Source organism: Anopheles stephensi, chromosome 2 (assembly GCF_013141755.1).
Source record: "Anopheles stephensi strain Indian chromosome 2, UCI_ANSTEP_V1.0, whole genome shotgun sequence".
Lineage (NCBI taxonomy): Eukaryota > Metazoa > Arthropoda > Insecta > Diptera > Culicidae > Anopheles > Anopheles stephensi.
This window is the reverse complement of record NC_050202.1, coordinates 24,144,494-24,164,884: the sequence shown is the minus strand read 5'-3', so window position 1 is coordinate 24,164,884 and position 20,391 is coordinate 24,144,494. Positions and strand designations below refer to the sequence as shown.

At 45.8% G+C, this 20,391-nt stretch overlaps 2 protein-coding genes and 1 long non-coding RNA gene across 13 annotated transcripts in view; all 3 read left to right on the top strand.

The window, feature by feature from the left end:
- Positions 1-308: 308 nt before the first annotated feature.
- LOC118506240 (structural maintenance of chromosomes protein 5) lies at positions 309-3,901 on the top strand. The gene is made up of 5 exons (XM_036043102.1): positions 309-505; positions 567-708; positions 771-1,327; positions 1,393-3,367; positions 3,431-3,901. Exons 1-5 carry the CDS (start codon positions 453-455, stop codon positions 3,821-3,823), a joined length of 3,120 nt encoding a protein of 1,039 aa, XP_035898995.1. The 5' UTR covers positions 309-452; the 3' UTR covers positions 3,824-3,901.
- A 3,464-nt stretch (positions 3,902-7,365) lies between these two features.
- Positions 7,366-13,265, top strand: LOC118506242. The gene is made up of 2 exons (XR_004905492.1): positions 7,366-12,642; positions 12,731-13,265. It is a non-coding gene; the product is annotated as an uncharacterized LOC118506242 (long non-coding RNA).
- A 255-nt stretch (positions 13,266-13,520) lies between these two features.
- LOC118506241 (protein cortex-like) overlaps positions 13,521-20,391 on the top strand; it is a 38,723-nt gene continuing 31,852 nt past the window's right edge. For 7 of the 11 annotated variants that reach the window (XM_036043108.1, XM_036043104.1, XM_036043105.1 and 4 more), the window contains exon 1: positions 13,564-13,835. In XM_036043108.1, the coding sequence (XP_035899001.1) occupies positions 13,782-13,835 (54 nt within the window). In that variant the 5' untranslated portion in view covers positions 13,564-13,781. Of the gene's footprint in view, positions 13,836-20,391 lie in introns of all 11 variants that reach the window. The other 4 variants (XM_036043109.1, XM_036043107.1, XM_036043103.1 and 1 more) reach the window with 3 other exon arrangements.

Below are 20,391 nucleotides of genomic sequence, written 5' to 3'. Positions count from 1 at the left end.
ATGAAAACTAGCATATGCGATATGGATATGAATATGCGTGATTTAATACAATCAGAACTATCTTAGAATTTGATCACGGAAATGTTTGGGTTGGATATAACATCGTATTTTTCCTTTCTAAGAGACAGTTAAAGTGACATTTTTAGTCAGTTCTTTCTCAGAAAATTGCGGAAAAAAAACGTTCTCACTATGAATTTCGAGATGAGAAACGCGCTCACTCACTGACAGCTCTCACTTTCACGGCTGTGAAGTGTAACCGCTAGCTCACATGATATTTTGTTAATTGGGTAGCTCTAGCTGTCATTGGATGTTTGGCGTTTGTTTAGCATTCAAGTTCGCACCGGTATGAAAAACCCGCGGAAAACAGCGTAGAAACTGGAAAACCCGTTGGAATCCGGGACATATATTACGCCTTATGTGATATTTAAGTGCACAAGAAAAACGAAAACAGCATGTCTCAATCGGTTGTGGGAAAGATAGCGTCCGTTTCGTTGAAAGATTTTGTGTATGTTGACCCATTGCCAAGTTTGCCTCTGTTTCTATAGGTCCTTCCTCTTACATTCCAGCACGTACGATTCGGTTGTACTGTATCCGGATGAATATCTGAACATAATCCTCGGACCGAATGGAACGGGAAAATCTGCTATCGTGGCCGGGATCGTGCTCGGGATGGGTGGCAACTGCAAGCTGCTTTCCAGATGCGACAATGTAATGCAACTCGTACAATCATCTTACCGAAACTCCTCAATTCCTCCTCTCTCCACTTCCAGATCGACAGCTACATAAAGAATGGAAAAGAAAGTGCCACTATTCGCATCTCGATTTACCGCGACCGGCAGCGTGCCGTCCGGTGGTTCAGCCGCTCGTTCAACCATGACCGTGTGAATACGTTCGAAATCGACGGCGAGGTGGTTTCCCAGCAAGCGTACCTACAGCAGATCCGAGCCTTCAACATCCAGGTAGACAATCTGTGCCAGTTCCTACCGCAGGACCGTGTACAGGACTTTACCAAGATGAATCCACGCGAACTGCTCATCAACACACAGTCCTCCGTCTGTGCGCCGGAAGTGCAGGAATGGTTTAAGGAGCTCAAAGAAAAGCGTGTGCTGCAGAAGAATTGTAACGAGCAGGGTTTGGAAGGGGCGGCCCGGGTACGAGAGCTGGAAGCGCGCCTGCAGGATCTAGAGCAACAGCTACAAACGTTGCGTGCACGGGAAGAGTTCCAGCAGCAGATACAGGTGTGCCAGGCCAGGAAGACGTGGCTCGAGTACGAGGAACTGTTTTTGCTGTACACGGCCACACAGAAGGATCTAAAGGTAGCTAAAAAGTAAGTTAGCGGACAACCTTTGGATGATTTGAATGCTGTATTTATGAATGAGCTTTCGCTTTCAGAATGAACGACGACAAGGAACGGGAATACAATCAGTACAAAGCGGAAATGGAAGCAATTATAGCCCGCAAGCAAGAGCTGGAAAAATCTAAAGCTAAACAGATATCGATCGCCCAACGCTGCACGGAGGAGATCGGCAGTTTGGAGGAGAAAACGGAACGGCTAGAAGATAGCATCGGAAAGCAAAAGCGCGACCTGATGGACGCACTCGCGAAGGCGGACGAACGAAAATCTGAGCTAGAGGAAGCCAAGGTCGTTCTTGCCGCGTTCGTGCAGGATTGTGCCGACACCGTAACCGCGCTCGGGTCGGAAGAACAAATCCGTCAGAAGATTTCCGGCATCGATGCGAAGGAAAGCAAAATCCGGGGTGAAAACGATCTGCTCATGGGTCGGCGCCAGGAGTTGAATCAAAAGATCGAAAGCGATCTCAAGCCGGAGATGATGAGCATCGAGCGTAACATCGCGACGATCGAAAACGTAGCTAACGCGAAGCTGAAGATCCTGCAGACACGCTTCGAAGGCACGTACAGGGCTGTGCTTTGGTTGCGCGACAATCAGCACCTGTTCCAGGGCAAAATCTACGAACCGATGATACTGGAGCTGAACGTACCGGTGCTGGAGAATGTTCCGTTTCTGGAGAACACGATCGGGGTGCGTGATTTGATTGCGTTTACGTGCGAACACACGGAGGATATGAACCTATTTCTGAAGAAAACCCGGGAAGAGATGCGCATCGAGGGTGTGAATGCGATCCAGAGCGATCCGGCCGAGGAGTTGCACTATAAGCCACGGTACCCGATCGGTAGCTTGAAGCGATTCGGCTTTCACACCTATCTGATCGATATGCTGGAGGCACCGTTTCCGGTGTTGAACGGGCTGTGTAAGCTTTACGGGCTGCAGAACATTCCCGTCGGTGGAGCCGACTCGGCCAAGTACGTGTCTTCGCTGCCGGATGAGATTTCGGTTTTCTTCACACCGTCCCACCGGTTCCAGGTGTCGAAATCACGCTATACCGGGGAAAAATCGACCCGTAGCGATGCATTGCAGGTGAAGAATCTACTAAACCGATCGACCGATCATGCACTTCTCGCTCAGAAGCGTCAGCAGTTGCAGCGCTTGGTGCGGGAGTGTGACAAGATCCGTAACCATCGGGGACAGATTGAGAACAACATTAAGGAGCTGCAGGAACGGTGTACGGAGCTGCGCCAGGAGAAGCGCGAGCTGCAGGAACAGTTGCAAAAGTACCAGCAGACCAAGATGAAAGTGAAGCGACAGGAGCAAAAGTGTACGGAGCTCACCGCTCGGCTGGTAAACGTGGACGAGGAACGGTCCAAGTTTGAACGATCATGCCACACCATCCTTGAGCAGCTGCTGGAAGAACAGCGGCGCAAGATACAGGCGCTAGAACGCTACGCAGCGGCGAGCCGGGAGCACGATCTGCTGGAGCAACGCATCCGGCTGTTCGAGGAGCGAAACAACGATCGGGAAGCAAACTTCCGCGTGCTGGAGGACGCGTACCAATCGGCCCGGAAAACGCTCGCCAGCGTGGAGAGGAAGCTGGCCGACGTTAAGGAGAAATCGTCGAAGAAGAACAGTGCCGCCCGTGCGCTGACCGAAAACAAAGCACCGGATAAGCCGGATTTCCCGTACAAGCAAGAGTTTGCCAAACTGCCGGCCACGATCGAGCAGCTCGATGCGCATCTGGACGAGCTGCGGGTACGGTTCGAGTGTTTGCCGCAAGGAAACCAACAGGCGGCCGATGAGTACCAACAGATGAAGCAGCTGATGGAAAAGCTACGGTCCGGTGTTAGCAGTACGGAGCAGAAGGTGGCTTCCCTGGAGCAGGACATGTCCGCGCTGCACGACCGCTGGTTCCCGGAGATACAGCGCGTGGTACAGAACATCAACGGGAAGTTTGCGCACTTTATGAGCTCGATGGGATTTGCCGGTGAAATCGAGCTGATACGGCAGGACGAGGTAAGGCGGAAATCAGGAGCATTCAAAGGAGCGTCCTTTTCTTAATGTTTGCTCTCTCAACAGCGCGATTACGACGAGTATGGCATCCGCATCTACGTGAAGTACCGCAACGAAGAGAAGCTGAGCGCCCTCGATCGTAAGCTTCAGTCGGGCGGCGAACGAGCGGTCGCCATTGCGATCTACACACTGTCGCTGCAGCACATGACCCAGGTACCGTTCCGGTGTGTGGACGAAATCAACCAGGGAATGGATCCGACGAACGAACGGAAGGTGTTTAACATGCTGGTGGATGAAACGTGCCGCGAAGGTCAGTCGCAGTACTTCTTCGTGACGCCGAAGCTGCTTCCGCGGCTCAAGTACAACGACAAAATGAACGTGCTGATCGTGCACAACGGGAAGTACATTGAGAATCCGGACGTTTTCATCGCCAACGGCAACAACAGTGGACGGGCATGACGGAAGGAGTTGGAGTAGGAGGTGGGTTTGGATGTAAAAAAGCGGGTGAGTAAAAATCAGAATCTTTATCTTTATTAATCGGCATGGGTTTTATTTTAAGTGAAACGGTATACCAAACAAAATATTTAACTTTTTATTTAGAACTAAAAAGATATTCTGTACCTGGACTCAGCACAAGGAGGGGACTTGAGAAGGAAGTGTAGCGATGTGTGGAATGTTTCAACACTTGGACTTATCATCTTGTGTGAGTTGTAATAAGATCATTTTAACGATTGAGCCATTCGTCATGAGGAACTTATATTACGTGCCATCGATCTGGTCGTAATGAGACAATAAAACTCTTAATTTGGCATTGTTTAAAAATATAATAAATATAATATATTATAATTTACCTTATTAAAGAGAGAAATTAGCATGTTTACTGATATAATTTTGAATATTTTAATCGGTAGGTAATAGCAAGAACAGGGAAATACTTAAGTTACATTCTTCCAACATAGTCCTGTGTAAGGTTTTATCTAGGCTAATTAAGTACATTATTCAATCTTTTTTTTTTAAATTGTTTGATAGCTGGTTGTTAGTTCGATAACGAACCGTTGTTGAACCGACCACGCGAAGGAATGGTCGATTCAGAGATCTCCGCACAGATTCCTGGCCTTGTCAGAGTTGCTTGAATCAGGCGGCTAACCTTTTGTCCTGGATCACCAAGCGAAGTTTTTCAATCAGACGATTAACCTTTTTTCCTGCATAACCAGGAAAAGTATCTAACCGTGGTTCTTGCTTGGCTTAATTTCGCCTAATTCTTCCGACGGAGTGGGGAGACACTAAAGTGCGGGCCCAACATCCGGAGGGAAAGCAATGGGGAAACTTTCCCGGATCTGTAAAAGAAACCCTACTAATGAAACGCACAAGCTTCTCCGTTTAGGTCTGAATAACAAGTCGAATTTATTCTCAAAAAATCCTGTCTTATATACAAAAATACTGAGGGAAAAAGAACGTGAAATAGCATTACATCGATCTTCTCTATTCTAATTTGGTGGTGCCTTAAGAGGTCTGTTAACGTTACCCTATCGTTTTATGACCATGGGTAATGCATCGTGCATCTGTGGTTCAAGTGCGTATGCCTATTTTCCTATTTTTTTTGTTTTGCCTGCGCGTCGTTTACCCTAGTCGTCAAGTGATCTTTCCTTCATTGCCCTACGACCGTGGCTGGATCTTCGTGTTGGTCGTTATTTCGTGAAACTAATCGCGCAATGACAATGTATGCGTTGTGTTCTAGTGTTAACCCTTTTTTGGCCCATGTTCTTCACTTTCGTTTTTATTACATGGCTTGAGTTTATTTATAATTTTCATATGTCTGGATATTGTCCCCTTTCTGATATTTCCAATAACGCACCATACTTTCGTTTTCTCATGGTAAGAGGTTGCCATCTGTAAGTTTGGATCTTTGTAAAGTAATATTTGTCTGCAAGGTTTTACTCCAAAGTGAAAGATATTTAACGTTGTTTATCTAACCTTCGCATTTCGTTAAATTTAGTTTGATTCGTCGCGTTCGTAACACTGGTTATTTCAAGTCCTATCATTTGTATGTCTGAGCCTCATTGGCAGGATTTTTGAGCTTCGCATGATTTTGTTTGATTGAGAGTAGTACTAAGTTCATCAAACCTTGAGAAGTCTCGGCCTGCCCTTTCAGGCTTTCTGACTTTTGATTTTGCCCGTAGGAAAGTACTCAGCCCTGCATACGGGAAGGCCTTTGAACTGGAAACCTTCTGGATGGAATTTGATCTCCGGTACTGCCGTGTGGATATCGGTCCCGCCTGTAGTCTAGCTGAAATGTCGACCTGTGAAAAAATTGCCAATAATTCGAAAGATACTTACTTTTTAAAGTAAATCCTATGTGATCTTCATAACTACCCATAACGTGCTCTAGTTTGACGTTGCTTGAACCGATGTTTTGGGGTTTTGTTTAACTCTCTGAAGAACGTTGATCGCTGTGTAACCTATGGGAGTCTCTTCTCATATACTATACTCACGATCACGAATCATATACTAATACCCACTAATAATAACGATGTGATGTAGACTAATCAAGATGCTATCAAGAGGCAAGAGGAAGCCTTGCGTAAGTGATCTTACTATTGAACAGCGAATAAGCTTCGTCATACATACTCTGGTAGCTTAATCCTGAGAATGACACCGGGTGACTCAACTTGACAATTCGAGTTAAAGGGCCTCAAAGGGGGCCCCCTTTGACACCTATGTGACAAAGTTACCCCTGAAAAGAATGACTAGAATAAGCAATGGACACGAGACGATGTCTCCCTCACTCGAGGGAAGATTAAAGGACTCCTGTATAAGGCCAACACCTTCAAGTGGCTATGGCGTAGGAATAGTCCTAACATTTTGCTTATTTGAGTCTTGCGACTTTTTGACCAACTGTGGGTAATGCGGTAAGTCATTAATAGCCTTGTGACATACAGGTCACTCATGTGCTCTAATCTTACACATATGTTTGAAGTCCATCGGACGGGTTTTATCGAACCCGCCATTAGTGGAGCAGATGTTTCAGGTGATATCCAGTACAGAATAAGAGCCAATCCTAATGGAAGTTCAAAGTTTATTTTCAGTCTAATTTTAATTCGTCTCCTGTTATGCATCACGCTCTCGGATATCAGTACTTCATGTCTTGCTTTTAATTTATGTCTTCTAGTACCGTGTTAATGCACCTGCTCCCTCCTATCGTGTCACCATACCCTCCAGCCTCCGCCTACCGGAACTAAACTTTCTCATCGGCAACCACACTCACACTGCGCATTGACGACCCCCCCTGCCAACCCCCTCGGCATAGAGGTGTAGCCGAGGGGCCGTCATCGCTGATCGGCCACTATCAGTGCGTGTAGGAATTTGTCGTTTTCATTAGGTGGATAGCGCATAAGCGTTACAAGGGTGCCGCCAACTGGTTCGGGCAGGTTAGTATCAGGTTTTTATTTAAAAGTTACAGGCAACCACCACCATTTGCGTACCACGCGCACGCAAGGTGGCCCAGTCCGGGCGGGTCAAGTACCCGGGCCTGCGAACATCGAAGATGCGGAACATCATCTCCCGTAATCGATCGATCGGATCGGCTTCGGTTTTGGAGGGGGAACTCGCAAAGTGCTAAATGGTCGTCCGGGAATCTCCGGGACGCTCTTAGCTTCCGAGCGGGACACTATTTATGTCAATCGCGCGGACAGAAGCTGGCACGATTTATAAGAACACGACACGAAAAGTCAATTAAAAATCGAACGGGTGTCGAAAAGTAGTGCGTGCGTGCGTGTGTGTGTGTGTGTCCGTATGCCCAACGGGGACCAAGGCTTGTCTTTTTTTTATATCGCGGAAACGAGATTGCGCCACTAGGGACGCGCGAGATGTCGATGTCACTCGCGTCGTCCTATCAGATGATCGGTTGACGATAATGATGACTTATAGGGCGCGAGTCTTCTTCCGTGGCCAACCGTGCGGGGACGGTAGCCATAAAATTAATCTTATTAGAGCAGCACGCCGCGAATGTGCCAATTATGAGCAGATTGATTTAATTGCCAAATGATGATGATGTTGCATACCTTTGGTCTAATGTTTGTGGCTAGCGCATCCTGACCCTCTCGCTGCCGGGGGTAATTGCACTCGCGTCCTAATTATCCCTGCCACTCGGCTGGAGCGGCTGGTCTAGCGCGCGCTGGGTGGACAAATTGCTCGTCAACGCTACCATTACATCAAACCACCTGCTCCTATGCGCCGGCCGAGCGCACTTAGCGCACCCAACGGTGGTTGCGGTATAAAATCTGGGTCGGAAAAGAAATTTCGCCCTCCGGGGTTGATCGGGAATCGATCTGGCGGTGCCTTCGTGCCCTTCGTCCACCCTGGGATCAATCACGGGAGAGGGGAGGGTGATTATGCAGGTGGCCTCTGTCGCTGCTAATGGTCCGGACGCCCGGAATCGTCACTTAGGTGCAATTAAGTGACCGTGGCTCGTTTTGCTTCCGGTGTTACACACGCTCACGGCACACAACCGTGTCACATCATGAGCCATCAGCATGTCGTCTCGGGCAGGTATCGTTGAGTGTGAGATGAAATCGATACGTGCGATGATGGGCGGATGGATGGGGGCGATCGTCAACTACCTTTCCACATGCTCAGCACGGGCTGTAGCGTTTGCTGTTGGGACGGGGAAAAGATGAGCATTATTATAACAATATTACAGTAGTCGGCGCAGTGGTCAATTTATCTTTATTGTTTTCATTATTCTTTGCTAGAATTGATGATAAAATAAGCGCTGGGGCACTTACCTGATCGTATCCGTTTTAGAAACTGAAGGTAATAAAGTTGATTGTAGGGAGATATATTTTCGGAGAGAAAATGTCTTCCTTAAATACTAGGAGAAGAAGATACTGATTGCTGGATAGGATATGGGGAGAAGAGAATTCGAGATTTTGCTCACTTCTCGACAACTCCTAAGGAATCTGATAAAGTTCTAAGGCTCCATCAACTTTTACTTTGTTTAGTTGAGCAAAAGATCCTGTTAAATAGATCGCTCTTTCTTCTAAAGCATCACAACAGTACTTTGATTAACCTTGCCACCAGATAATCATTGATCAAATGTTGGTCAAAACTTTTTCTTCTGCCTTGGCACTACAACCTTGAGAGGTCGTACCGACCTGCCATTTCTGGCTTTCTGTGACTCGTAGCAAAGTAGTCAGCCTTACGTACGGGGAGGCGGTCTGGATGGGATTTGAACCCCGGGCCCTGCCGTGTGAAGACCGGCGCCGCTGTCGCCTCGGCCCCTGTGGTCAAAAGAGTCAACCAATATATTTGACGACGTTATTTACTTGGTACCGTCAGCACAAACTCTGAGTTAAGAAGGTAGACGTCGCGTGATTCTTCTCTTTTCCTGGCGGATGTTGATCCACATTTTGGAATATATCCTCCCTTCTAATTAACGATTGGGAACCTCTAATGAAGGTTTCCCAACAAGAGTCATACGAGGCCAACAGTAAAGAAAGTATGGTGGACAATTTTACTTTTTTGGTACACTCGGAACAAACGGAACAAATCTTCAACGGACCGTATGGCCTAATTAAGATGTAACAGTTCGTTTAAAAAATACCTAACAAAAACAAGATTTGCATCGAAATTCACTGCGGCCACGGCAAAAGCCGGAGACGTTCCTTGAAGCACTGAGTTGAGATGTCGAAGTCGAAGCAATCCGAAACAGTGTTGAAGACAGCCGACATGCGGAACATAGGGTTAGACCGACCAGCGCTGGAATGGGGTTGAGCGAGCCGTAGAGTTTCTCTAGACATAAGTTTTCGGGATGGTGCGTAGATATCGACTCGATGCAACAAATGCGATGAGTCGATAGAGCCATTTCGCAATCCAGCGATGAAAGAGCACTGTGCATTACGTCTTCTAACCGAAAGAGGCCTAGAAGACGGCACCGCGCAGCATACGGAGGAAGATTATTGCGATCCTGCCAAGGAAGTAGGCGCTGGGTATATCGCGTGAGCTTACATTGAATCGCCTCAAGTCGAGCTATTGAAGAAGAAGTACTTGGGCTCCAGACTACGCACGAATATTCCAGAACCGAACGAACGAATACAGTTGTAGACAGCTTTGATGCACATGGGGTTGCGGAATTCATTAGTTGTCCGGATAACCACGCCAAGTAATTAAGTTCCTCTGGCTACAACGTCATCGGTATGCTGTTTAAAGTTCAAACTATAGTCAAGCAGAACGCCCAGGTCTTTGGCATGATTTTGTTGCTTAACTGCAGTGCCGTCCATGAAGTACGTACCAGTAACTGGGCTCCTGCATCGACGAAAAGACACACAGAAGCATTTCTCTATGCAGATAGTCGATTACGCTTGCACCACGAACAGAAGATTTCGATGCAGTCTTGCAGGAATATACAATCACCTGTGTTGTGAATAGGCGCAAAAATGTTTGCATCGTCGGTAAACAGAAGTTGGACATCGTGTGGTACGTACATAGCTATAGCTGGCTGTAGTCCAATTTTTCAGATCCAATATTTCTTCTCTGCTGGAGAAAATAAAAACATCTCATGAGGGATAGTTTCCGGCCCTGAGATTCTGATGAATCTGAATGTAAACAATCTATCGTCAAAACGTTCCTATCAGGATTTGAAGGAACCTATAACTGGAAATCTTGAATCAGCTGGTCGTGAAGACTTATAGGTTACAAAAATCACTCGGTTGGGTATTGCACCATTTTTGTAGAACTCTCAATAGATGGTCGAGTGAATGAAAAGAGGCCATAACTTCAACTCCCAGAAAATCCTGAAGACTTAAAACTCCACATACCCCCCTAGTGAAGCTATATCTATTTTTATTTACCAGATCTGGTCTAACTCGGATGTCTTACCATTAACTTATCTTCAAGAATCGTTATACTGATCAGAAACATTTTAATATTGTTTAGATCATGATTTAGCAAGTGTGATTTATTGTGACAGAGAAATTTCCTCGAAAAACTCTATAAAAATAGTATTATTGAACAATTTACCTGCCTTTGACATCCAGAACGCTCTACCTGCTCTAGTGTGCGTCCAGGAAAATAAAGAAATAAAAGGTCAGCAATTTAATTAACCATCCTGGTCGATAACCTGTCAACCGAGATTCTGTTCCGGGTTTCTGATAAGATTAAAAGTGACATGTCAACACGGCGAACAACCTAAACAAAAAACAGAAAACTTCAATTAAAAAAGAGAAGATTAAATTGACAAGTATAGATTGCAATATATATGCTAATCATCTCGATCGAACCAGTCCAGCTCATGCCCCATCCTGATTAAGTTCTTGATCGATGTGCACCTGAGAGCAGCATCACAGCCTCGATCACGATGATAAGCTGTACGAGATCGTTCCGAAGCCCCATTTGGGTGTCAATAAAATTATTAAATTTTTAATTGATTCTCAGCTTCCCTTCCTTGAGAGCACACCACACTGCCGAGGGACTTTCATATCATTTTTCAGAACCAGCCCGTGTCTCGCTTACCTCCGATGGTTTGTCCGTCCGCTGGTTTGAGAACGCTGGTGAAGCTAACCGTAAATGACTTCATTTATTATGTCGATAATTATACGCTTCATCATTTCGGCTTCTCCCAATGGGTGTGCGTATGACAGCGACAGGGTGGTTGACTCAATCTTCCTTAAGGGTGGTCCCGCACACGACGAAGCAAGTGGCGACTGCAAACGTTCAAACCACCACCCCGACACCATAACCGGCGGCAACGGTCCGGATCCTGCAGAGTTTCCCTTCGATTGAAAATAATTATTCACAAATTATCTTCGGCGGCAAGCGACGGCACACACAAGATGGGGTTGACTACTACCACCATCACTGGCACTACTACTATTGGCTGCTGGAGCCCACCGTGATGTCCCTGCTCGAGCAGTCGTCCACCGAGCGGGGGTTATTTCGCTGCACAAACGCAAATGACCGCTACCAATCACTGTCAACGCGATCTAAACCGGGGCGTCCTGCGGTTTGGCCATTCCGATCCGGCAGCTAAGGCCGGCGCGTAATGGTGGGTCGTTGAGTTTTGTCTGCATCCCGTCCGGGCGACTTTATCAAGCGATCTTCGAACGATCAAACTCCGCTGGGCCGGTGTGTACGGAACCGTTGCTTTCATATCGTTTATTATGACTCGGCAGAGTTGACCGTCGTGCTGGGTGTGTTACAAATTAAACGCCAATCGGGAACCACGTTCGGTGGAGGGGCACCTGTGAAATGGGATATTTGGGGCGAGAGAGAAAGATCCCTAAGGAAGGGTGGGGTTTTATAGTGGTGTTGATGAATGGATTTTCCATTTCTTTTTTTTTTCAAACGAATGCTGAAAGCAGTGCGATTAAACAAGTGCAAATGACTGTCCGATTTAGCGACTGTCGTTAGGCGATTAGATGATTTGTTTTGATTGGGTTAAGACTAATTGGATGTTGCTCCATTAGGGGATTGATATTAAAGGCTGCGTCACTATCTAACTGAACCACTAATTGCTATTTGAGCTTTCTTGCGACGAGGAGGATAGACTATAGGCTTTAATTGCTGTACCAAATTTTAAAATGACTCTTCGAACGTAACGCTGCATAAGGACCGACGTTTCATTCGTTACTATTATGCTTCGAAGAATAAACTTAAGGATTTACGATCATTTGTGTCCTGAGAATCCGTGAATTTACTGAACAAGACGAACGGAGACGATAGTTCTAACTGCTATAAATTATTTATTCGAAACACCCCATCAGGACGTGGATATTGTGCTTCTTTTGGATAACGCTTGGTTTTTGGAGAGTCCAGCAAATTAGTACCGTCAATGGAGGTGACTTTCGGCCAAGAAGTGTAACTACATCTTTCATATCCTGCCAAAAGAGCTTATTGTCGAAGGTGTTGATCAACAGATGGTAGGCAACTCTGGCTTTGAGAACTTTATCAAGAGAGCCATTTTTAAGCTGATTCATACGTATTCACATGTACATTCTGACTTTCGACTGTACATTCGTTCCTTTTGGGAGGCAGGACCGAGGTTCAAATCTTATTCCCCTCAAAGTGACGACCTGACTATCCATCTGTGCGGTATCAACAAGTCTAGTAGCCAGAAATGTCAGCCATGACCTAAGAGGTTGTTAAGTCAAGAAAGAAGAAGAAGAAGAAGATGTACGTTCTGATTCGGGGCAGGACTGGGGTTCAAATCCCATCCAGACCCGCCTCCCCGTGGCCGAGACCTTTCCAGGTTCAAGGAAGAAGAAGACATACGTATTCAAATGGTAAAATTTTGAGAAATTTCATTTAATAACGAGCTAGGCAATATTTCTGATCTAAATTGTTTGGGATTCACGAATGCTTAATTTGCAGATGAATACGTACCAACTAGCTGGGGATGTCCTTCTTCAACATTACCCTATAAAGAGTAATCTGAATCTTCTGGAACATTGTCTCTTACTCCACGCGCAGATGTAGCATTGGTTGGCGAAACGCCGCTGTAAAAGTTGCCTGTCAAAAGATCGAGCAGGTTTAAATTATTGACAGCAGCGATAGAGATCCTGCTTAGATTATAGGAAAAACAAGTTTAGAAGTTAAGAATCTATAAGAACTAGATAATAATATAGAGACATGATGAGGAATATTGAAGATATTGCTTTTAGCAGTAGTTATAGCCACAATTGCCGATAGGCTGCTTATCTTATTAGGATGAAAATTATAATTATAGGATTATTATTAGGATGATCCGTAAAGACCAGCTACATGAACAGAGTAGTGAAACGATTATACCTGTTATGTGATTGTTCATCAAATTCGAATTTAAATCCACGTCACCCTCGTAGAATGGAATAGAGAAAGTCCCACTAATAAAGGCCTGCATGATAGCCAGATGATGGTGCATGATAATGCTGTAAGCAGTTACGAGGACTTTAGATAAATATATTAAGATAAAGATAATATTCTGAAAATGGATACAATAATTAAATTAATAACGTTACCCTTATTAATCCGCTCCGACAAATAAAGTCAAAATTAATCACTATTGAAAAAATTTACTAATTTAACGTAGATTTTTAGAAAATCATTTAATTCTTATCATTGAACACTAAATTTTTTGAACATCACTGTAAGTGTGGAGGAACATCTAGACACATCTCACTTATCACTCGGCCTCTCACACGGTTCTGTCACTCTTTCGATGCGTACGCCCATATCACTAACACACACTAGCACTATCCATCACGGGATGCTGCAGTGCACGCGTTCTGTCTTATCTGTCCACTAGCATCAAGCTCACCTTCCGTTTCTCGGTGAATCGTAATCGTTTCAGCAGTGAAAATAACGTTCCAATATTCGCGCCAGTGTTGTGGTGTCCCTTTGTGCTGTGAATGCGTGTCCTTTTAACTTAAAACTCCAGTACGTGATGGCATTTTCGGTAAAGAAGCGCACCAACACCCGACTAAACGAGATCGAAAAGGTACGTGATCACACACACACACACACACACTATCATCACTTTGCTCCTGGTTTCCTGTGCCTTTACTTGCTTTGCTGTGACATGCAACGTTTTGGGATTTCCAAGGGCATTACGAGTGAGACCGTGTGGCGATTAATGGGTTGTAAAGAAAACACACACAAAACGGTTTAAATAGTGGGCACCACGTTAACGTTAATGTCTCTCGAAAATCCCAACGCAGTGCAGACAGTGAGTCGAGGCAGGAGCCCGGGAAGGCGAGTAAGAAGCAGCAGCAGTAGAAGAAGTAGCAGGAAGAACAAATTTCCAAACAAGTTGGGACTTAGTAGGCCAGTAGCTTTTATCGTACGCAAGGAAATCTTCTGGTCCACAAAATCCCAGTTCGATTGAAAATTCTTGCTCACATCGGGTTCAAAGTGCCCGAATTGGTCGGGCGTTTTGAAGTAAAAAGCTAGCGATCGCCGGGTCTGCTTGGTTCGTGGTAGGAACAGTCCGGGAAGGATGCTAGCGGACGGGCGGTGTTGGTTGGGAACGGGCAACGGGCTCGTAAGCACGGTCGATCGATTGCAATACCCCAAGGGTAACATTCGGCAGAGGTGGTTCGATTCTTGTCCGTTGTTCGGTTAAAGGGCCACCGCTTACCAGATGCGTCCAATCAACCTGCAGAAAAATGGTGATCGTTTTGGGGTTGGTTGGTGAAGCTAAGCTAGAAGGAAGGCAAAAAACCCGCCGCCAGTTTGTTGGATGCGATCCGATCGGACAAATTGGTGTTTTGAGTGTGTATGGAGCTGTTGTTGAGCAGGGTCCCCTCGGTACCGGTAGTGTGCAGGCACAATTACTCAGCGAGTCTAGAGATATCCCGAATCTCTGGTCCCTGGTTGTGGTTTTGCCAAACCGCTCCCGGAGGCTATCCGATAAATAATAGAAAATCTTTTTTTTTTTCGTTTACCCACCTTCTTCGGCACCGAATCTTTACATCTTCGAATCCTGGGTCCTGCAGACCGAAATGTGAGCCGGCTGGTCATACTCCGCTGGGATCTATGGAGTCTGCAACAAAACGGAGGCGGAGTGAGAGACCGAAAAAAAAGAAAAAAGAGGTTAGGAAAACGGTACAAAATGATTGCTATAAATCTGGACACAATTTATTGTCCACGGTCGGCATCCAGCTTCTCGGATTGTATCGTGTCTTTAACCACAAAACAATCACTCCGCCGTGTATGTAGTTTCTGCTAGCATCGCTTCAGTTACGCTGCAGGGCGCTTATCCTACCGCAACGTTGTCGTAACGTTCGGCTGTGGTGCGTCGTAAGTCACCTTAAAATGTTGTGTACCATATGACTTCTGGAATGTCTGGCTGGCGGCCTCCTAAATACACACACACACACAGACGGGCGGTTCGTGCGGAAGCAGTTAGGAAGGAATAGGTCATACAGGCATATGCATCTACCGAAATGGTCCCGTGGGCGATCGAATAAATCATCATCATCATCATCACCACTCGCCCCGTTGGTGAGGCGACCCCGGTTTTGACCAAGTTCCAGAGCTATGATCAGAAATCAATCCTACACCCTTGGGGGTGATTCGTCGTACGGTTCGGTGCCATGTTAATGTTAATTATGTACAAATTTGAACAATTCCTTCAACCTTCATGTACTGCGGAGCGACATGAAAACCAGCTCCGGAAGGCTCCGCGAGCTTTAGTTTATGAGATTTTCGGTGGCTTCGGAGAAGGGAAGCAAATGAACTTGTAGCCTATTTTTCTACCACCTTTACTGCTTGAAGGGACAGTAGGCGCACGATCACATTGCGCTGTCTGTTTGTTTGTTTTGCCCGCAAACGTCAGCGCGCGACACACGTTTGACACTTAAAAGCGGATGATCGTGTCTTTAAGTTGACGGAAGGATTATAGCGCTTTCCCTCGCTACTACCACCAGTGGATGATCGTCGTCCAGCCCTAAAGGCGTCCTACCTCCAGCTCAGTGACAGCTTGATCTGTAGGAGAGCTTTTCCACGTGCAGACACAGGGCAACTGTGGGACACAAAATTAAATCATCAGCAAATGAATGCAGCCTTCTCGCAGTATCGCTTCGCTTGCATCAATTCAATTCATTCCGCTCCATTAGCCGTACGAGTGCGCGAGCGTGCGCGCGCACCAGCCCCCTGTTCCCGTACATTGTGTCTGCCGGTTTGATGTGCCGCGTTTGATCATGCGATGACTTCTGCTTCGTGATGAACGCTTCCTTTTCTGGCCTGGTACGGGAAGAGGGACGGTTTTATGTTTTTTTCTTCGATTAACCTTTGCATTGTAATGATACATAATTTAAATGGATTTCGTGGAAGGAATTATCTCCATGTTTCACGGATCATAAGCAACGAATAGTGTCACGAAGCGGGTGTCGTCGCGGTAGGTCAAATTAGCTACAAAGCAAGAGAAGTAGATAAGAGAGAGATTAGAAGGTCCTTAAGATACATTGTAGCACTCCGAAGTTCCGAGTTTCTTTGAATCATCTAGGCTAGTTTAAAGCCCATTAGATCGAGCTGCAAATCCAGCTCAATTGATGGGCGCTTTCCTTTCCCGAAGAGATTCGAGATTCCAACAGCATCCACCTACGTATAATACCTACCAAAGCGTTTAACGACGCTCGCTTGCGGTGTAATTCCGCAATCATAATTTATGTAATTTTTGCTACAGGATTCCTCGTGCTTCTCCTCATCGTATGACCCGAGGAGTTTCCTATCGGGTCCTCTTCTTGCTACGCAAATGATCCAACTGTCCAGAATCGGTGCATAATGTGGTGGAGCTGATGATGAAGGTTTAGGAGGCTGGGGCCGACACACACCGAGGTTGGAATGTGTTTCGCTTTCAATGATACTCGCAACGGGACATGCTTATTTTCCTGGTGCTACAGGGGAGTGAAAAGATGTAATGAATGGTTTGTCTCGTTTGCATGTTCATTCGGATTATTCCACCGGCAAAAGGGACCCACGGTGGAACATTGTTGTTGTGGAATGATACCTTGAAGAGGCAGATGTGCATTGATACCCGTTCTGTGCACCCGGGGAAGAATAATGTTGTAGATCATTTTCTGTGGCGAGAGTACTGGTTAAGGGAAGCAATAGTCAGATATCGGTAATCAATAATTGTGTTGCTATAAGTGACGAGTACAGTTAGCAGTATCAATGAGGAAATGGAGCGTATGCCTTGCTTTAAATAAGTGATTAAACTATGATATTGCTTTTTCATTGTTTTGAGTTGTAATAGTCCGCAGTTAGTAGCTGAAGGTATTATTTTACAGTATTTTTAAATTCGGTTCTCATTAACGTTACGCTAAACGCAGCTGCGTCTAAAATCAAGTCAAAGAAAGCCGAAACGTCCGAGATTTTAGTGCCAAAAAAGAAGAAGAATAACCTTAGTCAAGCCCAATGATCTAAATCAGAAGAACATTGAAAGATTCAAAATGGATCAACAGAGCCTTAAAGGTCTTTTGGAGCATTAAAACATTATTTTTTTATTATTTTTGAATTAAAATTGTCTGCCACTAGGGTTTAACAATATTTGTCTTAATTACTAGGGAATGAGGAGTAAACTTAGGGACAGGATGTAACACAGGGGCAGTAAGACCAATTGAGGAGTCTTGAGCGGAAGTGGGAGACGGGAAGTAGTCAAAAAGATGATACACACTGTTAAATGTGCACGCACGGAACCAGGGATCAGTCTGACCCTAAACCGATTGGCGGGAAGGGATAAAGATAGGTGGTCTATCACGAAGACGACGGAAGGAACATAAAGGGGTATGGATACAGGTAATGAAGTAGGGCTGGGTGTGTGAATGACGGAATCTGATTTCAGTCAGACCGATCATTCTGCAAACGGATGGAATTGGTGGGCAAAGGGGTAGAGTAACCATGGAGAAATCTACGCATCGCGAGGCGCGTAAACCTTCTTGAAGATCCCCGCTGAATTGAGGAGACTAAATTGTCTGTATAGAGGTGACTTCAGCTGGTGTCCACACGGGGCTGGCAATGTCAAAGACGGAATGAACCCAGCAACAATACAGTGCCTTCAGACAGAATGGGTCTCTATTTTCAGAGGCCCCACAGTTCAATTCAATGTTCGTCAAGCGATAGTTTTTCGTCCAACCAAACAAACAAATTCTTTGCCGCAGACAGTCTGATTATTCTTGTACCACACACAGAATAATTCCACGTCAATTTACGAGACGACCGTTCAAAAGAAACTCTACAATATTTAGGGGGACATAACGTTAAGCCATTGTACAAACATCACATAGAAAATGAGTTAAGGTGATTCTGGAGAGTCAGACAATCATAAGACGAGGACACAGATATACATAACTTAATATCGTTAGCGAGCAAAAGGTGTCAACCAAAGGGAAGGACATTGATTGCAGTCATTTACGAATAAATTAAATAAAATAGGACTTCATACCCTGAGGAACTCCTTTATTTACAGTCGGGTCCTTGCTCGAAGACATTTGCTCGCTAATTTGATTACTTATCTATTGATATGTTCAGTATTACGGCTTGACATCGGATAATTACTGGATCCAGATTTTAAAAATATTAATGGGGCAAAAAAGTACTAGCGCCATCTATTGGCAAACATTTAAAACTCGTTTAATACAAAGGTGTACTGATACACTCACAGAGAGAACTCTTCTGAAGTATCCCAAACCGTAGATTGTAGAGAATTTTCGTCTCCAAGTCGAGAAGACCTGCTAATGTACATAACAACGTTTTTCTCCTCAGTCTTCTTCAATATTAGAATGACAGCAGTTAATATACAATCTTGATGGGATAATAAAGAAAATTGAGAAATGTGGCTTATGAAAAGATAAAAGCCTCTACAATATATTGTTAATGTGTGAATCTTCAACACAACTTTGCGCTGCTTATTGAGGAAGATCCCGAACGACTTCCTTTATCATCGGAGTCACTCTCAAAACACTTAAAAAGGCATAGTGATCATGTAATCCTATGTATCACACACACACAACATCTTCAGTGCCTTCCCCGGATCCGGATGATTAGCCTCGGACATTGTATCCGCGTACCGGTCGCGATTAACGGTCGGCGATCGCGCAAACGGCCCAGGGAAACCCATAAATAATCCATTTAGGAAGGAATGGCGTTGGCTTTAAAACTATGAGTGTCGTTACACGCGGTGTTACGCTCCGGTTCACGCAACCATACCATCCCCTAAGAGCCACAATTTGGAGGCACACGAGCCGGGCCGGGTGTGTGTAGAATTTATTGCACCCTTCAACCCATTTACAGGGTATTCGTTAAGCAAAAAAACGCGAAAAAATGCAACATTATGTTGAACCTTCCCGGTGCGTCGTTCCCTTCGCACCACAAGGCAGTTGAAAGGCTTTGACATCTCGTCCGGCATGGCCCTTTGGTAGTTGTTCGGCGGCCACTTGCCAGTTGCTGTTGTTGCTGTTGACACATCCTTTTAACGGGGCCCGGGGTTTTGCGTAGTCTAATTATATATTCGTGTAATGAGTCGCGCAAAACACATCGTGCCCGGGCGGCCATTCAAATCGGCGATCGACGATCCACACCTTGCAGCGGCGATCAATCCTGTCGCGGAGGGAGCGGCACAGGAGTAGCTGGGGTGTCGTGGTAGCGTTTCCCGGCGTGTGACCGCTGCAGAACCAACCTGGATGCGTTCGGTAGGGTTTTGCAAATTATTTATGACGGCCCTCTTCGCGCTTTCGACGCCTTTTTTTGCATGGTCGAGTCACGAGTTCTATGCAAGCAGGAAAACCAGATGGGAGCGGGCTCGCGCGCGCGCTCGCCTGCATCCACGTGTGTGTGTGTACGCACTAAATAAATTGTGTGTTCGCTAATAAGTGCAAGATTTTGCTTTTTAGTACGATGGCCATTAATTTCACACCTCGTCTTCGTGTCTCCTAGGCGGAATGGTTCGGTGGCTGGGCCGCGTTGCCTCTCTTGGCCGGTTTTTCTTCACTTGGAGGTCCATCCCGGGCTCGTCCACGCGGGACGCCGCTTGTATGTGGGCGTTCTGCGAGGTTTGTCGCGCTAGCGCTAGATGCAACCAGATGCCGGTGTATCATTAGGAAATGACATTTCAATAGGTGATTATTATCACGCGTTTTGCGCTGCGTTTGCACGCTGTTTTCCTTACCCAGCGCCTTTTACCGCTCCATTATTTCTATCAGATTCACCAGGTTTTTGCTCCAGTTTGCCTGTACTGGCTGGTACGGTGGTACGGTGTTAGGGCCTACGCGCGTACCCAACCGTAGTGTTATTGAACTCGGGACACCCTGAACTAAACCCCCGGATGGAGATGATGGCAGTTGGGACAGGGAAATATTACAATGTAATCAATAAATTCTGCTCTACGCTGTGCAGAATTTATGGCAATTCGTTCCGCTACGCTTTTGCCGCTGTACGTGCAAGGGTGACAGGGGCGAGAAAAACGAAGGCTCCCATAAATTGTACGATTATGCATGAGTGTGTTTCCGCGCGCCCAAGACGTCAGCCGGCTCGCCAGGAACGCCTAGGAAGCGGTT